Source organism: Ahaetulla prasina, chromosome 1, assembly GCF_028640845.1.
Source record: "Ahaetulla prasina isolate Xishuangbanna chromosome 1, ASM2864084v1, whole genome shotgun sequence".
NCBI classification, from domain to species: Eukaryota; Metazoa; Chordata; class Lepidosauria; order Squamata; family Colubridae; genus Ahaetulla; species Ahaetulla prasina.
Window position 1 is genome coordinate 2,212,213 of NC_080539.1, and position 21,852 is coordinate 2,234,064.

At 48.0% G+C, this 21,852-nt stretch overlaps 1 protein-coding gene across 3 annotated transcripts in view; it reads right to left on the reverse strand.

Annotated features, from left to right (window-relative positions):
- GIT1 (GIT ArfGAP 1) overlaps positions 1–21,852 on the reverse strand; it is a 65,638-nt gene that overhangs the window by 19,284 nt on the left and 24,502 nt on the right. For all 3 annotated transcript variants that reach the window (XM_058163957.1, XM_058163959.1, XM_058163958.1), the window contains exons 2-8: positions 12,264–12,397; positions 10,941–11,053; positions 10,181–10,286; positions 9,394–9,480; positions 9,173–9,303; positions 7,630–7,724; positions 6,597–6,639 (exon numbers count right to left, since the gene is read on the reverse strand). In XM_058163957.1, coding sequence (XP_058019940.1) covers positions 6,597–6,639; positions 7,630–7,724; positions 9,173–9,303; positions 9,394–9,480; positions 10,181–10,286; positions 10,941–11,053; positions 12,264–12,397 — 709 coding nt within the window. The remainder of the gene's footprint in view (positions 1–6,596; positions 6,640–7,629; positions 7,725–9,172; positions 9,304–9,393; positions 9,481–10,180; positions 10,287–10,940; positions 11,054–12,263; positions 12,398–21,852) is intronic.

The window sequence follows — 21,852 nt, forward strand, 5'->3', positions numbered from 1 at the left end:
CATGCAGGGGAGAGCTGAGCCCCCCTCCCCAGTACCTTTGCGACATGCATTTGGGGCGCACTCTGAGTTCCGTAAAGAGCAGCAGGAAAGAAAGAGGAGGAAGTTAGAAAGAGCTGGGGGGGTGGGGGGAGGAGAGGAGACAGCATCAGCCATACCTCCCCCCTCCGCCTCTTCAATCCATCAATCTAGACTAGAGCTGGAAGGGACCTTGGAGGTCTTCTAGTCCAACCCCCTGCTCAGGCAGGAAACCCTATACCACTTCAATACCACTTCGCATCCGGTTTGGGGTCTCTCGCACCCAGAACCGGCTGTCCCCCTGGCCTGTCGGACACATGTTTCCTTCCCCTAATTCAGGGGTCTGCAAACTTGGCTCTCCCAGAGTTCTGGGAGTTGAAGTCCACGAGTCTTAAAAGAGCCAAGTTTGCAGACCCCTGCCCTAATTCAACTTGAACCGTTCCGTCCGTGCCTTGCAGCTGAGATACAGGAAGTCCTCGACTTACGACCGTTCGTTTAATGACCATTTCCAGTTGCAACGGCATTAAAAAAAATGGTGACCTACGACCGTTTTTCACACTTGCAACTGTTGGTCATGTGATCCAAATTCAGACGCTTGCCTGCTGACTTATATTTATTGCGGTCACAGTGTCTTGGGGGAGGGGGGGGGGCTCAATGCATACACCAAACTCAGTCAACCACTGTGTGACCCACTTAACAAGCGCAGTGATTCACTTAACAACCCTGGCAAGAAAGGTCGCAAAAAGGGGCAAAACGTATTTTTTAACAACAGCTTAGGAACAGCCATTTTGGTATCCGCTGGGGAAGCTGGATTCACTTAACAACCGTGTGTCTTACTTAACAACCGCAGTGATTCACTTAACAACCCTGGCAAGAAAAGTCGTAAAAGGGGGCAAAACTCGTTTATCAATGGGAATTTTGGGATGCATTGGGGAAGCCCGATTCACTTAACAACCATGTGTCTTACTTAACAACTGCAGTGATTCACTTAACAACCCTGGCAAGAAAAGTCGTAAAAAGGAGCAAAACTCATTTATCAATGCGAATTTTGGGATGCATTGGGGAAGCCCGATTCACTTAACAACCATGTGTCTTACTTAACAACCGCAGTGATTCACTTAACAACCCTGGCAAGAAAAGTCATAAAAGGGGGCAAAACTTACTTATCAATGGCAATTTTGGGATGCATTGGGGAAGCCCGATTCACTTAACAACCGTGTGTCTTACTTAACAACCGCAGTGATTCACTTAACAACCCTGGCAAGAAAAGTCGTAAAAAGGAGCAAAACTCATTTATCAATGGGAATTTTGGGATGCATTGGGGAAGCCCGATTCACTTAACAACCGTGTGTCTTACTTAACAACCGCAGTGATTCACTTAACAACCCTGACAAGAAAAGTCATAAAAGGGGGCAAAACTTACTTATCAATGGGAATTTTGGGATGCATTGGGGAAGCCGGATTCACTTAACAACCATGTGTCTTACTTAACAACCGCAGTGATTCACTTAACAACCCTGGCAAGAAAAGTCGTAAAAGGGGGCAAAACTCATTTATCAATGGGAATTTTGGGATGCATTGGGGAAGCCGGATTCACTTAACAACCGTGTGTCTTACTTAACAACCGCAGTGATTCACTTAACAACCCTGGCAAGAAAAGTCGTAAAAGGGGGTGAAACTCATTTATCAATGGGAATTTTGGGATGCATTGGGGAAGCCCGATTCACTTAACAACCATGTGTCTTACTTAACAACCGCAGTGATTCACTTAACAACCCTGGCAAGAAAAGTCATAAAAGGGGGCAAAACTCATTTATCAATGGGAATTTTGGGATGCATTGGGGAAGCCCGATTCACTTAACAACCGTGTGTCTTACTTAACAACCGCAGTGATTCACTTAACAACCCTGGCAAGAAAAGTTGTAAAAAGGAGCAAAACTCATTTATCAATGGGAATTTTGGGATGCATTGGGGAAGCCCGATTCACTTAACAACCGTGTGTCTTACTTAACAACCGCAGTGATTCACTTAACAACCCTGGCAAGAAAAGTCGTAAAAAGGAGCAAAACTCATTTATCAATGGGAATTTTGGGATGCATTGGGGAAGCCCGATTCACTTAACAACCATGTGTCTTACTTAACAACCGCAGTGATTCACTTAACAACCCTGGCAAGAAAAGTCATAAAGGAGCAAAACTCATTTATCAATGGGAATTTTGGGATGCATTGGGGAAGCCCGATTCACTTAACAACCATGTGTCTTACTTAACAACCGCAGTGATTCACTTAACAACCCTGGCAAGAAAAGTCATAGAAGGGGGCAAAGCTTACTTATCAATGGGAATTTTGGGATGCATTGGGGAAGCCCAATTCACTTAACAACCATGTGTCTTACTTAACAACCGCAGTGATTCACTTAACAACCCTGGCAAGAAAAGTCGTAAAAGGGGGTAAAACTCATTTATCAATGGGAATTTTGGGATGCATTGGGGAAGCCCGATTCACTTAACAACCATGTGTCTTACTTAACAATCGCAGTGATTCACTTAACAACCCCGGCAAGAAAAGTCGTAAAAGGGGGCAAAACTCATTTATCAATGGGAATTTTGGGATGCATTGGGGAAGCCCGATTCACTTAACAACCCCGTGACTCACAACCACTGCAGGGTTCAACTTAATAACTGTGGCAAATCTGTCAAAACTCACTTAACAACTGTCTCACTTAGCAGCATAAATTTGGGGCTCGATTGTGGTCATAAGTTGAGGACTAGCTATAATATCACAAAAACTTCACCAGTGTGCATTTGGGGAGTTCCAAATAGGCTTGCTGATATCTAAAACAGACTTTAGACTCGGCCTTTCCAGATTCACTAAGCGAAGAACCCGGAATCTGGTTTAAGGAAAGGCTGCGACGGAGCCTGGAATTACATTTGTAATTTGTGCCAGTTGTTAAGGATTCAGTTGTTAATTCTTGCGGCAATGCGACCGTCTGAATTTTGATCACGTGACTAGTCGGAATGATGCAACGGTCGTAAGTCTGAAAAACGGTCAGTCTTCCATTCTATTCAGTTGTTAAGTGAATCACCACTCTCATTAAATCAACGTGGAAGTTGTTAAGCAAATCCATTCTCCATCACCATTGCAACTGGGGTCTTTTGCCAAAAACTGGATGTAAATGCGGATTTATGGGGGGGGAAAATCCCTTATTAATCATGGTCATGTAACTGCAGGATGTGACAAACGGCCATAAATGCGGGTTGGTTGCAAAGGGCTCAAAGTGCAATCACGTGACCCTGGGTAGCCAGCGGTCAGAACTTCAAATCTGGGTCGTAAGTAGTTAATTAGTTAGTCCATTTACTTTATTGTCATTGCACCTCGTACAACGAAATTAAATGCCCTCTTCAGTGTACATTATACATAAAAAAATAAAACACAAACACACCATCTGTCACATTCTATGCAATTGAACTGAAAATCCCCTGATACTGCATTAATATTACACTGTAAAGAGGGGAAGTCCATTATAAGTCTGAATGCTCGCTAAGCAAATGTTCATAAGGCGAGGATTACTACTACAAGAACTGGGTCCTGTATTCAAATCCACCCAATTTCTACTTTTGGCACCCCGATGATGGTGGCTGTGATTGTTAAAATTCCAGGGAATTTCTGGTTCCTCTTAAACAGCTGGAAACTTTAAAATAGATTTTGCTGAGTTTTGACTCTTTGTGAAAAAAAATGAAATTGGGGACGTTTCGCCCAAATACAGTAGAGATAATCCTCGACTTACGATCACAATTGAGCCCAAAATTTATGTTGCTAAATGAGACATTACGTGAGATTTGCCCCATTTTACGACCTGTCTTGCCACCCTTGTTCTAAGTGAAACACTGCAGTTGTTGCATGAATCGCAACGGTTGTTAACTGAATCCGGTTTCCACAGTGACGTTGCTCATCAGAAGGTCGCAACGAGGGATCATGTGACCCCGGGACACTGCGACCGTCATAAATGTGAGTCAGTTGCCAAGGGCCTGAATTTTTAATCACGTGACGAGGAGGCTGCAACGGTCGTAAGTGTGAAAAATGGTCGTAAGTCACTTTTTTCAGTATAGTATAGTTTACTTTATTGTCATTGCCCATAGTACAATGAAATTAAATGCCGTCTTCAGAATAGAATAGAATTTTTTATTGGCCAAGTGTGATTGGACACACAAGGAACTTGTCTTGGTGCATCTGCTCTCAGCGTATATAAAAGAAAAGATACGTTCCTCAAGGTACAACATTCAATGTACATTATAACTATAAAAATAAAAACACAAACATATATCCTTTACATTCTACATAACTGAAATTGAAAACCCGATATTGCACTACACCATAGAATTCAAAATGGTTATTGCCCAGCGATGCAGCTTTGAGTGGTCACTAAGTGAATTGTTGTAAGTCAAGGACAACCTGGATCCTGAGAGCACATGTGGACTTCATCTCCCCAAATCGCAAAGAATTTGGGGATTCTACATCCTAGAAAAGCTGCAACAACTCATATTCACTAAAGCAGGGGTCTCCAACTTTGGTCCCTTTAAGACTTGTAGACTTCAGCTCCCAGAGTCCCTCAGCCAGCTAAGCTGGCTGAGGAACTCTGGGAGTTGAAGTCCACAAGTCTTAAAGGGACCAAGGTTGGAGACCCCTGCTGTTGTGCCTCGGCCGCCCCCCTCTCCGCAGCCGGGCCCCTCTCATCTCCTGTTATCTCAGCCAGAGACGGATAATGAAGACGAACGGCCTGGCATGCCTCCAGCCCCCAGTCCTGGCACCATACCCGGACAGACCGAGCAAGACGAATGGCCTGGCATGCCTTCAGCCCCCAGTCCTGGCACCATGCCCGGACAAAGTGAGCAAATAAACCCCTCCCCCACAGCATGTGAACATGAGGAACATGAAGCCAGTCACGAGCTGGAATTGCCGGCAGCTGGAGGGTGGATGGATCCACGCTTCCGGAGAATGGAGAGGTGACGTCAGCAGAAGGAAGGGAGGGGCAGGCCTGGATAAGTGCTGAGTCATGGAGCCACACCCCATGGCCTATATAAAGGATCTGCTTTCTGGCATTCTTTGAGTCAGACAAAGTCTAATTTGGATTGCTGAAGTCACATCTTGGACTCCTGCCTGCCTTGAGAACTCTGACAGAACTTTTTTTTTTATTTACATTTATATCCCGCCCTTCTCCGAAGACTCAGGGTGGCTTACAGTGTATAAGGCAATAGTCTCATTCTATTTGTATATTTACAAAGTCAACTTATTGCCCCCCCAACAATCTGGGTCCTCATTTTATCTACCTTATAAAGGATGGAAGGCTGAGTCAACCTTGGGCCGGGCTTGAACCTGCAGTAATTGCAGGCTGCTGTGTTCTAATAACAGGCTTCTTACAGCCTGAGCTATTCCGGCCTTTGGCAAAGCTGCAGAGGCTTCGTGGCCACGCTTGAGACAGATTTCCCCGACCCGGCCGTCAGAGGAGGAGTGGGACACGACACCTGCACTAAAGCAATGTTTTTCAACCTTGGTCCCTTTAAGAAGGGTGGACTTCAACTCCCAGAATTCCTCAGGCAGCATGGAATTCTGGGAATTGAAGTCCACGGATTTTGCTCTCCTGGAAACGATCCAATCCTTTTGAAAACATAGAAACAAAAGTGATTTCTGCAAAAAATATATACACAGGTTGTCCTTGACTTACAACTTCATTTAGTGATGATTCAAAAGTACAAGGACACTTGAGGGGGAAAAGTGACTTATGACCATTTTTCACACTTACGACCGTTGCATCATTCCGACTAGTCAACGTGATCAAAATTCAGACGCTAGGCGACTGACTCGTATTTATGACGGTCGCAGCGTTCCCGGAGTCACGTGTTCCCTTTTTGCGACCTTCCGACAGGCAAAATGAATGGGGGAGCCACTTAACAACCAGGTTATTAACTTAACAATTGCACTGATTCGCTTAGCAACAGTGGCAAGAAAGATCATAAAAAAGGGGAAAAACCCATTTAACAATAGCACAGCAACAAAAATTTGGGGACTCATTGCGGTCGTAAGCCAAGGACTTCCTGTATATATGAGTGCTTCAAACTCTTCTAGAAATTGCAATTCATTGGCTATAATTTTACTTTCCCTATAATTTTGCTCACCGCCCTGAGTCCTTCGGGAGAAGGGCGGTATAAAAATCTAATAAAATAAATAAAATAAAATAAATAATTTTACTTTCCCGCAATATTGTACGAAGTTTTACTGAATCTCACTTGAAGACTTCTTTTAATGCAAAGCAGGAAAAAAGGTAAAATCGATTAATGCACGAAGGTCAGTCTCACTTTAGGGCAGATTATTTTTGATGTGGTTGGAGGAGAGTTTTTGTAAAAACCACTTTTTTTGTTGTTAAAAAAAGGGAATTCTCGGCAGCCAAGAGAAAAGTCTGTTTTTGGACAGCATCCCAGATGGGCGATGCCCAGCCGAGAATGGCCACAAGGGGCAGCACTTCCTCCCTTAAAGGGCAGAAAGGGAGGGGGTGCGTGTTAAAAGGGGGGGAGGGGAGTTCTTACCTGTCCGCCATCTGGGGAATGATGTAATGCCCGTTCTTGTGATCTACACGGAAAAAGCAGGGGGGAAAAACATGGCTGAACCAATCTAATCCAGGGGTCTCCAACCTTGGCAACTTTAAGACTTGTGGACTTCAACTCCCAGAGTCCCTCAGCCAGCAAAGCTGGCTGAGGAACTCTGGGAGTTGAAGTCCACAAGTCTTAAAGTTGCTAAGGTTGGAGACTGCCGATCTAATCAATACCTTATATGGTAACTATCAAGCTCAGAGAGCATCAAGAACTCCACAGTCCTCCTCCTCCTCCTGTCTGCAAACCCCTCTCCCTTCTAGCATTGATGATGTTGCCTAGTTGGGTCATGAAACGTCTATAAGAAACCCACCAAGCTCAGAGAACTCCAAGGACCCCAGCTCCTCCTCCTCCTCCTCCTTCTTCTTCTCTTTCTCCTCCTCCTCCTCCTCCTCCTTCTCTTTCTCCTCCTCCTCCTTCTTCTCTTTCTCCTCCTCCTCCTCCTCCTGTCTGCAAACCCCTCTCCCTTCTACCACTGATGATGTGGTAGTAGGTGACCTAGTTGGGTCATGAAACGTCTATAAGAAACCCACTGAGTTCAGAGAACTCCAAGGACCCCAGCTCCTCCTCCTCCTCCTCCTGCTTCTTCTCCTCCCCCTCCTCCTCCTGCTTCTTCTCCTCCCCCTCCTCTCCGCAACCCACCTCCGCTTCTACCACTGATGATGTTACCTAGTTGGGTCATGAAATGTCTATAAGAAACCCACCAAACTCAGAGAGCTCCAAGGACCCCAGCTCCTCCTCCTCCTCCTTCTTCTCTTTCTCCTCCTCCTCCCGCTCCTCTCCGCAAACCCCCTTCCCTTCTAGCACTGATGATGTTACCTAGTTGGGTCATGAAATGTCTATAAGAAACCCACCAAGCTCAGAGAGCTCCAAGGATCTCTCATTTCAACCCTAAACTACAACTATTCTGCTCCCCAAACTGCCCTGCGTGCCATCCCCCAGTCAAGACCCCCTCGGGCCATTCCCTTACCTGGCTTGCGCCCACAAAGGTAGAAGGCCAGTCGGTCGGTCAGCTCATACTGGCACTCCACCAGTCGCTCGGCCAGTTCGTGTTGGGACGCCTGTCTGCAGAGAGGAAAGACCAGGTAAGACAGGCACCGGGGCTCAACTCAGCCCCAAAGAGTTGCATCACGGGGAAGATTGGGGGGCAGGAGACTGATCTAGAATTGCATGCACACCTGGGCCACTCTTCCTGGGCCAAAATGGGCCCCGGTGTTTTGTGGTGCAGAGCACTGGCGATATCCCCAGTAGTTTAGATTGTTAGAATTGAATAGAGCTGGAAGGGACCTTGGAGGTCTTCTAGTCCAGCCCCCTGCTCTATACCACCTGAGACAAATAGCTGTCCAGTCTCTTCTTAAAAACTTCCAGTGATGGGAATGTTGTGGAGTGCCTACAACATCTAGTGGCCAGCTGTTCCACTGGTTAATTGTCCTCACTGATAGGAAGTTTCTCCTTATTTGAGGCTGTCTCTCTCCTTGATTGGTTTCCATCCATTGTTTCTTGTCCTGCCCTCTGCTGATTTGATTTGATTTGATTTGATTTTATTATTTTATTTTATTTTAATTTATTTTAATTTATTATTTTATTTTATTTTATTTTATATTATATTTTATTGTATTGTATTTTATTATTTTATTATTTATTTTATTTTATTCCTTCACCATCATGCAATTCCCTTAATAACGATTGCGATTCACTTAATGACCCACACAAACATTATCACTGAATTGGGTCCAGTTTCAATTTACGGCCACAATGACTTGTGACTGAAGTCCAGGCCCAATTGCTGTTTTTAAGTCAAGGATTAATTTATAAGTGCATTCCTTCATTTCTCAGGGTTAGACTGGGTGACCTCTAATGCCCCTTTCCACTCGTGATGGATTGGATCAGGCCGAAAGGTGCAAATCTGGATCTTCCTAAATATAGCTAGTCCTCAACTTACAACAGTTCGTTTAGTGACCGTTCAAAGTTACAATCGCATTGAAAAGTCCGTTTTTCTGCACTGCTCATCTGATTAAAATTTCAGATGTTTGGCAACGGACTCATATTTATGACGGGCCGCAGTGTCCCAAGGTCACGTGATCCCCTTTTGTGACCTTCCAACAAGCCAAGTCCACGGGCCAGAAGCCAGTATCACTTAACAACCGTGTGACTCGCAACTGTGGCGATTCAACTTAACAACTGTGGCACGAATGGTCGCAAAATGGGACAAAGCAAATGTCTCGCTTAGCAACAGGGCTCAATTGTGGTCGTGAGTTGAGGACTACCTGTACAAGCTTCTAGAACTCCTAGGACAGGGGTCTGCAAACTTGGCTCTTTTAAGACTTGTGGACTTCAACTCCCAGAGTTCCTCAGCCAGCTTTGCTGGCTGAGGGACTCTGGGAGTTGAAGTCCACAAGTCTTAAAAGAGCCAAGTTTGCAGACCCCTGTCCCAAAAACCTGGAGAATTTTCTTTTTCTGCGGGCGATCCTGCCCCCCACATGATCCTGCCCACCCCCTTCCACGGCCCCCACCTGGCGTAGTCGATGGGTGTCCGACCGTTCACGTCGGGAGCGCCTGGATCAGCTCCATATACCACCAGCAGCTCAGCCTGCAGCACCTGGCCGGCTTTGGCAGCCACGTGCAAAGGCGTGGTCCCTTTCTCCTAAAAAAAAAAAAAGAAGAAGCCAATGGGAATTCTGCACATGCCCAGAAGCTCTGGAACGAGATAAGAGATTAGCCAACCCGGACTTACCGGGTGGAAGAAGTTGGCTTGGGCCCCCAAGGAGAGAAGACGCAAACAGGTTTCCAGGTTGCCCGTTCGGACGCTCGAGTGCAGTTGCTGCCGAGGAAGAAGGAGATTAGAGGGCTGAGAAGGGACTTCAAGTCCCAGAATTCCCCCATCACTGGCTGGGGAACTCTGGGAGTTGAAGTCTGCAGGTCTTAAAAGTTCTCAAGGTTGAGGAAGACTGATCTAAATATCCTAATATGGGCTGGTTGGTTGGTCTGTCTGTCATCACTGATCTATTATTGATCCTTCTATCATCTATCTATCATTTTTCACTGATCTATCATGAATCATCTATTTATATATTAATATCTATCTGATTTATATAGCTATTGCTATCTGTCTATCTGTATCTATCTATCTATCTATCTATCTATCTATCTATCTATCTATCTATCCATCCATCCATCCATCCATCCATCCACCCATCTCTATATATCTATCTATCAATCAATCATTCTAAATCTATGTATATCTATCTATCTATCTATCTATCTATCTATCTATCTATCTATCTATCTATCTATCTTCTCTCTCTCTCTCTCTCTCTCTCTCGCTCTACCTACCTACCTACCTACCTACCTACCTACCTATCTATCTATCTATCTATCTATCCATCTATCGTCTTTAAACAAACTTAAATGCTTTTAGAAAAGAAGGCTTCCAGAAGACCACCAAAGGAGGGCAGGTGCGTGCGCACACACCCCAGCACACCATACACACCCACAAACACCCACAACCCACGCACACTCACCTTGCTGAGATCCTTGGCGGTGACCCCATCATCATCCCGGCACGGGAGTTTGTGTACGAAGGCCAGCATTTGGTATTTGGCACGGATGAATTCGGACTTGGTGGGACTGGGGGGGGGGAGGAGTGGGAAAGAAGGGATCAGTTAGGGATCTTCCTGCCTCCAGGGCTGGCCCTGTCCTTAACTGGGAGGGGGAGGGGGAGCTGTGGCCTTGGCTTGAGGGGCAAAGCTGCAATGGAGACAGCATAAGAAGCAAGAACAAAAGCCCCCCCCCCCAAGGTCAGGCCACGAGGTCTATCCGGGGGGGGGGGCTACCATTGTTTCCTTCCCCCTTTAATGTGGGGGGGGGGTTGGGTCTTTGGTTGGCACAGTCGTCTTTGGACCCCCGTGTGGATAGCTTTAGCCCAGGGGTCTCCAATCTTGGCAAATTTAAGCCTGGCGGACTTCGACTCCCAGAATCCCCCAGCCAATTGTGATCGTCCGTCAAGGACTACCTGCGGAGGAGGGGGAAGGGGAGGGGAAAAACCTCGCTTGGAAACGAGATGGGGGGAAATCAATTTAATAAATAAATGACATCTGGGGAGGGTTGTATGTGTGTGTGTGTGTGTGTATATATATGGCAAGATAATAAAAAATATATGAATTTTGCAATTGGCACGGAATTCCCCTCTCCTGACTCCAGAAACGTTTGGGACAAGCGCAAAGCCAGATATCAAGGCATTCCTCCCTGACACAACTCCCCCCACCCCCCAAAAAAACTCACTGGACTTTGTCCTGAGGATTCGCTTTACGGCGTCCGCTCTGCACTTGTGCCGGATCAAGGAGGGAGTGCTCCCAGATGGAGTTGGCACCATTGCTGGCGAGGGTGTGAACCATCTGGAAGAGAAGGCAAATTGGGGGGTGGGGGAGGATTTGAGATAAAGGGGGTGGGGGGAAGAGCATGATGAGCACATATTGAGGGACACCCCCCCAATCCCCCCCCCCGCCAGGAAGGTTTTCCCTGGAAACAGAGCATGGCTGCTCATCCCTTATGTTCATCCAGCTGGCTCTCTTCCTTGGCACCCAGATGCCAATCTGAGATTCCCTTCCGATAGTCTCCCCCCCCCTCTCTCCTTAAACTAGGAATGTCAGTTTGTTTGTTTTTTGGGAGGGGAAGGAGGGCTGTTTTTGAAGGGGTCATTGCTCTGCTTTCACTATTTATTAATAAGTGGGAGGGGTCTTTAAGGGTTATGCTGTCTGCGGCCCTGTTGTTTTGAGAGTAGAGGGCCGGTAAGGAAGGAAATGTATGGTTCTGATGTTTAATACGGTTGATTTGATCATGCTGGTAAGCAGCCCAGAGTAGCTCGATAGCAAGAAGGCAGCGTGTAAATTTAATAAATACAAACAGAAATAAAGCCAAGCCAAGCCAAGCAAAAATAAAATAAGAAAAGAAAAAGAAAAGAAAACCAGAATAATAAAAGAAAATATTTATTTATTATTCAAAATTTCAAATTTTAAATAATAAAATTAAATTAAATTAAAAGGAAACTAAAACAAAACAAATAATAAAAGAAAAGAAAAAGAAAAGAAAACCAAAATAAGAAAAGGAAATAATAAAAGGAAAGGAAAGGAAACTAAAACAAAACAAATAATAAAAGAAAAGAAAAAAAGAAAAAGAAAACCAAAATAAGAAAGGAAAGGAAAGGAAAGGAAAGGAAAGGAAAGGAAAGCAAAATAAAATAAAATAAAATAAAGTAAAACACAAAAGATATCAGCCCACGTGTGAGGGTCCTCCTTCTCCCTGGAGGTCCATGCAGTGCCCGCATCCCTCCAACCCCTAATAAAAACCAACTTATTCCATTGATATTTACATCAGAGTTTTTCAACCTCGGCAACGTTAAGATGGGTGGACTTCAACTCCCAGAGAAATTTCAGCCTCTACCTAGGATCGAACTCACAGCCTCCCGATTGTGAGGCGGGGGCTCCACTTCTAGGCTACCGTACCGCCCAACCATATAAAACTCCATACCCAATAAAATTGGCGAAGGGAAGAAGGGGGGGATCCACATGTCCCACGCCCAGAACAGAGATCCCTCCCCCCACTCACCTGTAGCAAGGTGGCCGACCAGGGGCTGTGTCTCAGGTGCTTCACAATGGAAATATGGCGGCCCAAACTACGATGGATGCTGCAACACTCATCGCACACCAGCACACCTCGGTTGATGGACGCCCAGCCGGGGTCTGGAGAGAGAGAGAGAGAGAGAGAGGGAGGGAAAGGTGGGAGGAGAGTTGTGAAGCAGGTGAGGAAAAAGGGGGCAGCCTGGGACTCCCACCCCTTCAGCAGGTGCGTTGAGAGGGACTCCAGAAACCATGTTCCATCATCACAGCGCACGGAAGACTTCGAATAACTTTACTGTCACTTTGAATGTACACTAATTGGCGTACACAAAATACAGGAGGCGAGAAATGCATTCTCCACCTTCTCATATGTGCCCTCCCTCCCTTCCTTCCTTCCTTCCTCCCTCCCTCCTTCCCTCTTTCCTTCCTTCCTCCTTTCCTTCTCCTTCTTTCCTTCCTTCACCTTGCTTCCTTACTTCCTCCTCTTTCTTTCTTTCTTTCCTTCCTTCCTTCCTTCCTTCCTCCCTTTCTTTCCTTCCTTCCCCCTCCCTCTTTCCTTCCTTCCTGTCCTTCCTTCCTCCCTCTTTCCTTCCTTCTCCTTCCTTCCCCTTCCTTCCTTCATCGCCCCTTTTCTTGCCTCCCTCCTTCCCTTTTTCCTTCCTGCTTTCCTCCCTCTTTCCTTCCTTCCTCTCTCCCTCCCTCCCTTTTTCCTTCCTTCCCCCTCCCTTCTTCTTCCTTCCTCCCTCCCTTTCCTCCATCGTTCTCCTTCCTTTCCCTTCCTTCCTTCTTCCTCCCTCCCTTCCTTTCCCTCTCGCTCCCTTCCTTCTTCTTCCTTCCTTCCTTCCCTCCTTCATTCTTCTTCCTTCCCATTGCTTCCTTTCTTCCTCCTTTTTTCCTTCCTTCCCACCTCCCTCCCTCCCTTCCATCCTTCTTTCCTTCCTTCCTCCCTCCCTCCTTCCTTCCTCCTCTTTCCTTCCTTCCTTCCTTCCTTCCTCCCACTCTCTGTCCTTCCCTCCTTCATTGTTCTTCCTTCCTTCCCCTTGCTTCCTTGCTTCCTTACTTTTTTCCTTCCTTCCCCCCTCTTTCCTTCCTTCCTTCCCTCCTTCCTTCCTTGCTTCTACCCTCTAGAATAACTTTATTGTCACTTTGAATGCACTCTAATCAACATACATTAAAATGAAATTTCGTTGCACACGGCTCTCAAAGGATCACCGCCTCCAACATACACTACATAAAAATATGACCAATTAAATAAGTAAATACAGAATTAGGCAGCTACCCCACCTACATTCTATGACCCAGAGAAACAAGGCAGTCTAGTCGTTTGAAAAGACGTGGTTTGGGGAAAGAGGGGTGTGTGGGGGTGTATGTGTGGGCCAGGCTTTTGGGGTATGGGGCCAAGGGTCTGGCGGAGGCCGTGCGCTTAAAAAACCCCATTTTCTCTGCCGTTCTTTCTTATCGAAGGGTGATCTAAGGGGCCAGTGTGCTTTTCACACAAAGGTGTTGCGTCCTTTTGCAGTCACAACATGATGTCCATCAGCAGCCAAGGGAGGGAGGGGCAGGGAAGCCTCTATTTCTCCTCTTTTCCTTTTTGGAAGAAGAGTTCGGATCCTGCCCTCCCCTCACAGTCCTAGCGGCCTGAAACGGAAACGAGGGAACGCACTCTGCACATGCTCGGAAGCTCTTCTAAACCAGGACCCACTGAACCCCAAAGTGTGGGTAGCCCTTAGTCTTCAGAGGACCTAAGGTAGGCCTCAATCTATGACCCACATCTGAGCCCAAAATTTATGCCGCTAAGTGAGATTTTTGTTTGTGAGCTTTGCCCCGTTTTACGACTTTTCTTGGCACAGTTGTTAAGTGAACCACTGCAGTGGTTAAATGAGGAAGACGGTTGTCAGGTGAATCGGGGGATCACGTGACACAGCGACCGTCATAAATAGGAGTCAGTCTCGAAAAGTCTGGATTTTGATCACATGACCACGGGGATGCGGCAACGGACGTTAAGAGTGAAAATGGAGAGAAACAGAGAGACAGATGGAGAGAGACAGAGAGAGAGAGGGAGTGTGGCAGAGAGAGAATATAGAGGGAGAGAAAGATGAAGGGGGAAAGAGCAAAAGAGAGAGAGACAGAGAAAGAAATGGAGGGGAAGAGGGAGAGGGAGAGAAGGAGAGAAGGAAAGGGAGAGAAAGAGATAGAGAGGGGGGAGAGAGAGGTGCAGAGAAAAGAGAGATGGAAGATGGGGAGAGGGAGAGGAGAAAGGCAGAGAGAAAGGCAGAGAGAAATGGAGAAAGAAATGGAGGGGGGAGAGAGAGAGAGAAAAGAGGGAGAGAAAGGAGGGAGAGGGAAGAGGAGACGGAGAGAGATAGAGAAGGAGAGAGACCGATGGAGAGAGATGGGGAGAGAGAGGGGAGAGAGAGACGGAAAGAGATGGAGGGAAAGAAATGGAGAGAGAGAGAGAGAGAGAGAGAGAGAGAGAGGAGGGGAAGAGGGAGATGGAGAGAGATAGAGAAAAGAGAGAGAGGCCGATGGAGAGAGACGGAGAGAGATGGAGAGAAAGAAATGGAGGGAAAGGAGAGAGACGGAGAGAGATAGAGAGAGAGAGGAGAGAGATAGAGAAAGGAGAGAGAGAGACAGATGGAGAGAAAAGAGAGAGAGGGAGAGAATAGAGAGGAGAGAAAGATGAAGGGGAAAGAGCAAAAGAGAGAGACAGAGAAAGAAATGGAGGAAGAGGAGAGGAGAGAAGGAGAGAAGGAAAGGAGAGAAAAGAGAGAGACAGAGAGAGAGAGAGAGATAGAGAGAGAGAGAAAAGAGAGAGATGGAAGATGGGGAGAGGGAGAGGAGAAAGGCAGAGAGAAAGGCAGAGAGAAATGGAGAAAGAAATGGAGGGGGGAGAGAGAGAGAGAAAAGAGGGAGAGAAAGGAGGGAGAGGGAAGAGGAGACGGAGAGAGATAGAGAAGGAGAGAGACTGATGGAGAGAGATGGGGAGAGAGAGGGAGAGAGAGGAGAGAGATGGAGGGAAAGAAATGGAGAGAGAGAGAGAGAGAGAGAGAGAGAGAGAGGAGGGGAAGAGGGAGATGGAGAGAGATAGAGAAAGAGAGAGAGGCCGATGGAGAGAGACGAGAGAGATGGAGAGAAAGAAATGGAGGAAAGGAGAGGAGGGAGAGAAGAGAGAGAGAGGAGAGAGATAGAGAAAGGGACAGAGAGCAATGGAGAGAAAAAGAGGAGAGGGAGAGAATAGAGAGGAGAGAAAGATGAAGGGGAAAGAGCAAAAGAGAGAGACAGAGAAAGAAATGGAGGAAGAGAGAGAGGAGAGAAGGAGAGAAGGAAAGGAGAGAAAGAGATAGAGAGGGAGAGAGGAGAGGAGAGAAAGAGAGATGGAAGATGGGGAGAGAGGGAGAGGAGAAAGGCAGAGAGAGAAATGGAGAGAAAGAAATGGAGGGGAAGAGAGAGAGAGAGAAAAGAGGGAGAGAAGAGAGGGAGAGGGAAGAGGGAGACGAGAGAGATAGAGAAGGAGAGAGACTGATGAGAGAGATGGGGAGAGAGGAGAGAGACGGAGAGATGGAGGGAAAGAAATGGAGAGAGAGAGAGAGAGAGAGAGAGAGGAGAGAGAGAGGAGGGGAAGAGGGAGATGGAGAGATAGAGAAAGAGAGAGAGGCCGATGGAGAGAGACGGAGAGATGGAGAGAAAGAAATGGAGGAAAGGAGAGGAGCGGGAGAGAAGAGAGAGAGAGGAGAGAGATAGAGAAAGGGACAGAGAGAGAGAGGGAGTGTGGCAGAGAGAGAATATAGAGGGAGAGAAAGATGAAGGGGGAAAGAGCAAAAGAGAGAGAGACAGAGAAAGAAATGGAGGGGAAGAGGGAGAGGGAGAGAAGGAGAGAAGGAAAGGGAGAGAAAGAGATAGAGAGGGGGGAGAGAGAGGTGCAGAGAAAAAGAGAGAGAGAGAGATGGAAGATGGGGAGAGGGAGAGGGAGAAAGGCAGAGAGAAAGGCAGAGAGAAATGGAGAGAAAGAAATGGAGGGGGGAAGAGAGAGAGAGAAAAAGAGGGAGAGAAAGGGAGGGAGAGGGAAGAGGAGACGGAGAGAGATAGAGAAAGGAGAGAGACTGATGAGAGAGATGGGACAGAGAGGAGAGAGACGGAGAGAGAGATGGAGGGAAAGAAATGGAGAGAGAGAGAGAGAGAGAGAGAGAGAGAAAGAGAGGAGGGGAAGAGGAGACGGAGAGAGATAGAGAAAGAGAGAGAGATGGAGAGAGAGAGAGATGGAGAGAAAGAAATGGAGGAAAGGAGAGGAGGGAGAGAAAGAGAGAGAGAGGAGAGAGATAGAGAAAGGGAGAGAGAGAGATGGAGAGAAAAAGAGGGAGAGGGGAGAGAATAGAGAGAGGAGAGAGAGAGAGAGATGGAGAGAGATGAGATGGAGAGGGAGAGAGGAAGAGAGAGAGAAAGAAAGATGGGGAGAGAGAGAGAGAGAGAGAGGGAGAGAGGGAGAGAGGGGAGACGGAGAGAGAGAGATAGAGAGGGAGAGAGATAGAGGGAGAGAGGGAGAGAAAGAGAGGGAGAGAAAGGGAGAGAGACTGATGGAGAGAGAGAGAGAGAGAGGGAGAGAAAGAGAGGGAGAGAATAGAGAGAGGGGAGAGAGAGAGATGGAGAGAGGGAGACACAGATGGAGAGAGGGAGAGAGAGGGAGAGAAAGAGAGATATGGGGAGAAAGAGATACATTTCCATCTCCATCTCTCCCCTGTTGCTAAGGAAACCCCTAAAGGTCTCCCTAGCAACCGCCAGGGGGTTCTGCCGGTCGCTAAGGAAGCCCTCCCCATGTGATGGCAGCCAAAAGAGAACAGAGGCATCAACCCCCCTCCCTCCCTCCTTCCCTCCCTCCCGTCCCCGACCAAAATCCGTCACCTGTCACAAAAGGAGGACCTGCCCTTTGAAAGACTCGGAATCTTCCTTCCAGGCTGGAGAGGAATAGAATATAGAACACAGCTAGTCCTCCACTTATAACCATCCGCTTAGTCACCGTTCGAAGTTACGACGGCTCTGAAAAAGGTGCCTGAGGATCGTTTTTCACATGATCAAAATTCAGACATTGTATTTATGACGGTCGCAGTGTCCCGAAGTCACGTGATCTGCTTTTACGACCCTCTGAGAAGCAAAGTCAATGGGGAAGCCACACATTCACTTAATGACCGTGTTCCTAACTTAACAACTGCACTGATTCACTTAACAACAGGGGCAGGAAAAGCCATAAAATGGTGGAAAACTCACTTAACAACTGTCTTTCTTAGCAATGGAAATTTTGGGCTCTATTGTGGTCTTAAGGCGAGGACTACCTGGACGTCGCCCCGGACCCCAGGAGAACAACTGCAGGCCTGGCCAGAAAGGTGGCCCCCACGCACCTCCAAGTGCCAGGCAATGCCAGCTCTTGCAAGGTTTGCCACATGTAAGAGCCCAAAAATGAAGAACGTGGCTGGCAGGGGAATTCTGGGAATTGGAAAATCTTTGGGGACCTCTGTTTTATAGGGCACAAAGCTCTTGTAAGTGCAACGGGTCAGCCAAGCCCTGCGGGCCCCCTGGACCCTGCAGCACCCAGAATAACAGAGTTGGAAGGGACCTTGGAGGTCTTCTAGTCCAACCACCAGCTCAAGCAGGAGACCCGATGCCATTCCAGACAAGTGGTTGTCCAATCCCTTCTTAAAAACATCCAAGATGCAGCTAAATGAGTCTGAAGTGGCATAGGCCTTCTGCCAGAGCAGGGGGCTGGACTAGAAGACCTCTAAGGTCCCTTCCAGCTTCTCTTCTCTTCTCTTCTCTTCTCTTCTCTTCTATTCCCTATCTGTGTTTGTCTATCTGTCTGACTATCATTCATCCATCCACTCACCCACCCATCTAATCCTATCCTATCCTATCCTATCCTATCCTATATCCTATATTATATCCTATATCCTATCCTATCCTATCCTATATCCTATATCCTATATTATATCCTATATCCTATATCCTATATTATATCCTATATCCTATATTATATCCTATATCCTATCCTATCCTATATCCTATATCCTATATCCTACCCTATATCCTATATTATATCCTATATCCTATCCTATCCTATATCCTATATCCTATATTATATCCTATATCCTATATTATATCCTATATCCTATATCCTATCCTATCCTATCCCATCTCCTCCAACAGGCCACCAAGCAATGCCCACTCCCCTCCGTGCCCCAGGGTGCCCCGAGAAAGGAAGAACTCCCCCCCCCACCAAATTTAAAACACGGGTATCCAACCTTGTCCCTTTTAAGACTGTAGACTTCAACTCCCAGAATTCCAAGGGATGCCCTCTCTCCCCTCCATTCCAACCCCTCTGGATGATGTCATCCTGCCTTCGGAACAACCCCAAAGCAAGATATAAAACCGGTGGACTTCAGCTCCCAGAATTCCTCAGTCAAGTCACGCATGGCTGGCTGGGGAATTCTGGGAGTTGAAGTCCACAAGTCTTAAAGTGACCAAGGTCAGCTCACCTTGGTTTAAAAGAAGGGCCCTGGGTTTCCGGAGAAGCCAGGTAGACCAGGGGTCTCCAGCCTTGGTCCCTTTAAGACTTGTGGACTTCAACTCCCAGAGACCCTCAGCCAGCTGGCTGAGGGTCTCTGGGAGTTGAAGTCCACAAGTCTTAAAGGGACCAAGGCTGGAGACCCCTGAGGTAGAGAGTGAGGGCATCGTTGCCAACCTTGCCAGGGAGATGAGCAAAGAATGCCGAGGTGCCAACATTTATCCTGTCCTAATTGATCGTTTTTCCGAATACGTGACAACACACAAGGAGTTTTTCACACCTCCCTCTGCCTCCGTCAAAATGCCTCCCTCACGCTCAGCTATTCTGGGCTGCGTGTACCCACACCCAGGTCCCCGGGGGCGGGGAGGGGGGGAAGAACCGCCAGCCCCAGAGCAACCCCCCTCCCACCCACCTGGGAGAAGACTGGGGGGGGCATTTGGTGGGCCAATGTGTGGCTGGCATCAAGAGAGGCGGCGGGGGGTGGGTGGGTCTCATTGCAGCTTCACCAAGGCTGACTGACGGTGCAGAATTCAAATCCTTCGGCCAGGTGGTGGCATCTGGAATCACACGCCTGGAAAGTTGAGAGGGGAGGGGGGGGTCGCTGAAAAATAGAGGGCTTTGCACCCCAACACAGATCGCCGAGCCTGCAGGGCGGGCCATCCTCGAACCCAGCCCCATAAAGCCCCACTCAAAGAGGATCTCTGAGCATGCTTGAAAAATGGGGTCTGGGGGGGGGCAATGGGGGAGGGGGTGGGTGGGGAGCATAAGCGACAACCCCCCCACAAACCTGCCCCTGGGCAGGGCAAGGGTTAAATCCCAGATTTGAACACTGTAAGGACTGGGTCATTTCTACACCCACGGAAGCGCCCCCTCCCCTCTCCCTCCGCTCCCCCAGGCCAGGATGGGATGATGTCATCCGCCTCTTCATTGAGAGGCCCAGAAAGGCTCTTTCTCTCTCCCCACCCCACGTTGCCCCCTTCTCCGCCCCACAAGAACTGGGTCTCTTTGTTCCCCAAACAGAACACAAAATGCTGCTGTGTTTTAGACCAACAAAGCTGTGCACTCAAGACAAAGACACAATCGCTGCGGCTGGAATGAAACCTGCGGGTGCCAGCATATAATGGAGCAGAGGGTTGCCCCCCCCCACCAAAAAAATACGATTACAGGGTGTCCTCGGCTTACAACCGTTCGTTTAGTGACCGTTCGAAGTTACAACCGGGCTGGGAAAAGCGACTTTAGGGTCAGTGTTCAGACTTACGACCGCTGCGTCATCAAAATTCCGACACTTGGCAATTGACTCGCACTTTATGACGGTCGCCGGGTCCCGTGATCCCCATTTGTGACTTTCCGACCGGCGAAGTCAAGGAGGAAGCCGAACTTAACAACTGCAGTGATTTGCTTAACAACGGTGGCAAGGAAGGTCGTAAAACAGGGCAAAACTCGCTTAACAACCGTCTCGCTCTGCGACGGGGCCCCACTTGTGGTCGCAAGTCGAGGACTGCCTGTATAAGGAAAAACCGTTCTGACAGCAGAACTGTGGAGAGGGAAGGCTGGACTAGATGGTCTTCGTGGACCCTTTCGACGCCACAATTCTAAGACCACAGAACCCAGGAATACACGGGTGACTCCCACTCCCACCCACCCACCCCACCCACTCCCCTCATGCCAGGCATGCACAATTAGTTAACAGAATGAGACTCAGCTGTTTGTCATGATCCCCAATATGAGCCTCCATGTTCGGAAGCAGTCTACCTTAGCATGTTCCTCGAGAGCTTCCGGCTTGCTCTACCAGTAAGGGAAACCAGAATGAGGCTCCAGCTGACCGAGGAAAGGATGTTCGACGGAGTCCTCCATTGAACACCACTCGTTTAGTGACGGCTTGAAAAAAAGGACTTTGGATCGTTCCTCGAACTTATGACTGTTCTAGCATCCCTACGGTAACATGGTCATAAGTTAGGCAACGAACGTATTTATGAAGATTGCAGCGGCCCCTCCTAAGAGGCAGGAAACAACAGTGTTTTCAAACTTGGCAACTTTAAGAGGGTGGACTTCAACTCCCAGGATTCCCCAGCCAACATCTAGGGAATTCTGGGAGTGGAAGTCCTCCCCTCTTAAAACAGGCTGGCTGGGGAATTCTGGGAGTGGAAGTCCACCCCTCTTAAAACAGGCTGGCTGGGGGATTCTGGGAGTGGAAGTCCTCCCCTCTTAAAGCAAGCTGGCTGGGGGATTCTGGGAGTGGAAGTCCTCCCCTCTTAAAGCAAGCTGGCTGGGGAATTCTGGGAGTGGAAGTCCACCCCTCTTAAAGCAGGCTGGCTGGGGGATTCTGGGAGTGGAAGTCCTCCCCTCTTAAAGCAGGCTGGCTGGGGGATTCTGGGAGTGGAAGTCCTCCCCTCTTAAAGCAGGCTGGCTGGGGGATTCTGGGAGTGGAAGTCTTCCCCTCTTCAAGCAGGCTGGCTGGGGAATTCTGGGAGTGGAAGTCCTCCCCTCTTAAAGCAGGCTGGCTGGGGGATTCTGGGAGTGGAAGTCCAGCCCTGGTAAATATGCCAAGTTTGAGAAACTCTGCTTTATAGACAGAATCCAAATCCGTTCCCCTCCCTCTCTGGGCGGCTGCTGTCGGTTCTGCCGTCTCCCACCCACTCCAGATTCTTGCAGTCTGAGTCACCCCGCTTTCCTCCCCACGGCCCCCCAACACACAGAGAAACTGGATTGACCTTGATCCTTGCCAGCCTCCAAGCATTCTCCAAGATCAAGGGTGCGCCAGGCCCTCCAGGGGTGGGGCAGGCACCCCCCCCTCTCCTCCCCCCCCTATGAATTCCTGTTCTGCCTGCAAGCATCTTTGCTCTCTGCAAACCAGGATGGGATTTAATCTGAAGAGACGGAGAGGCTACACAACCCCACCATGCACAATCAGGGTCTTGAACCCGCGTCTGGCAAGCCAATGCAAACTTCAAAGAAATGTTCCGAGGGAAAAAAAAACACATCAAGGAGTTACCTTTCAGGATTTTCCAACAGATCTCTTTTTCTTTAA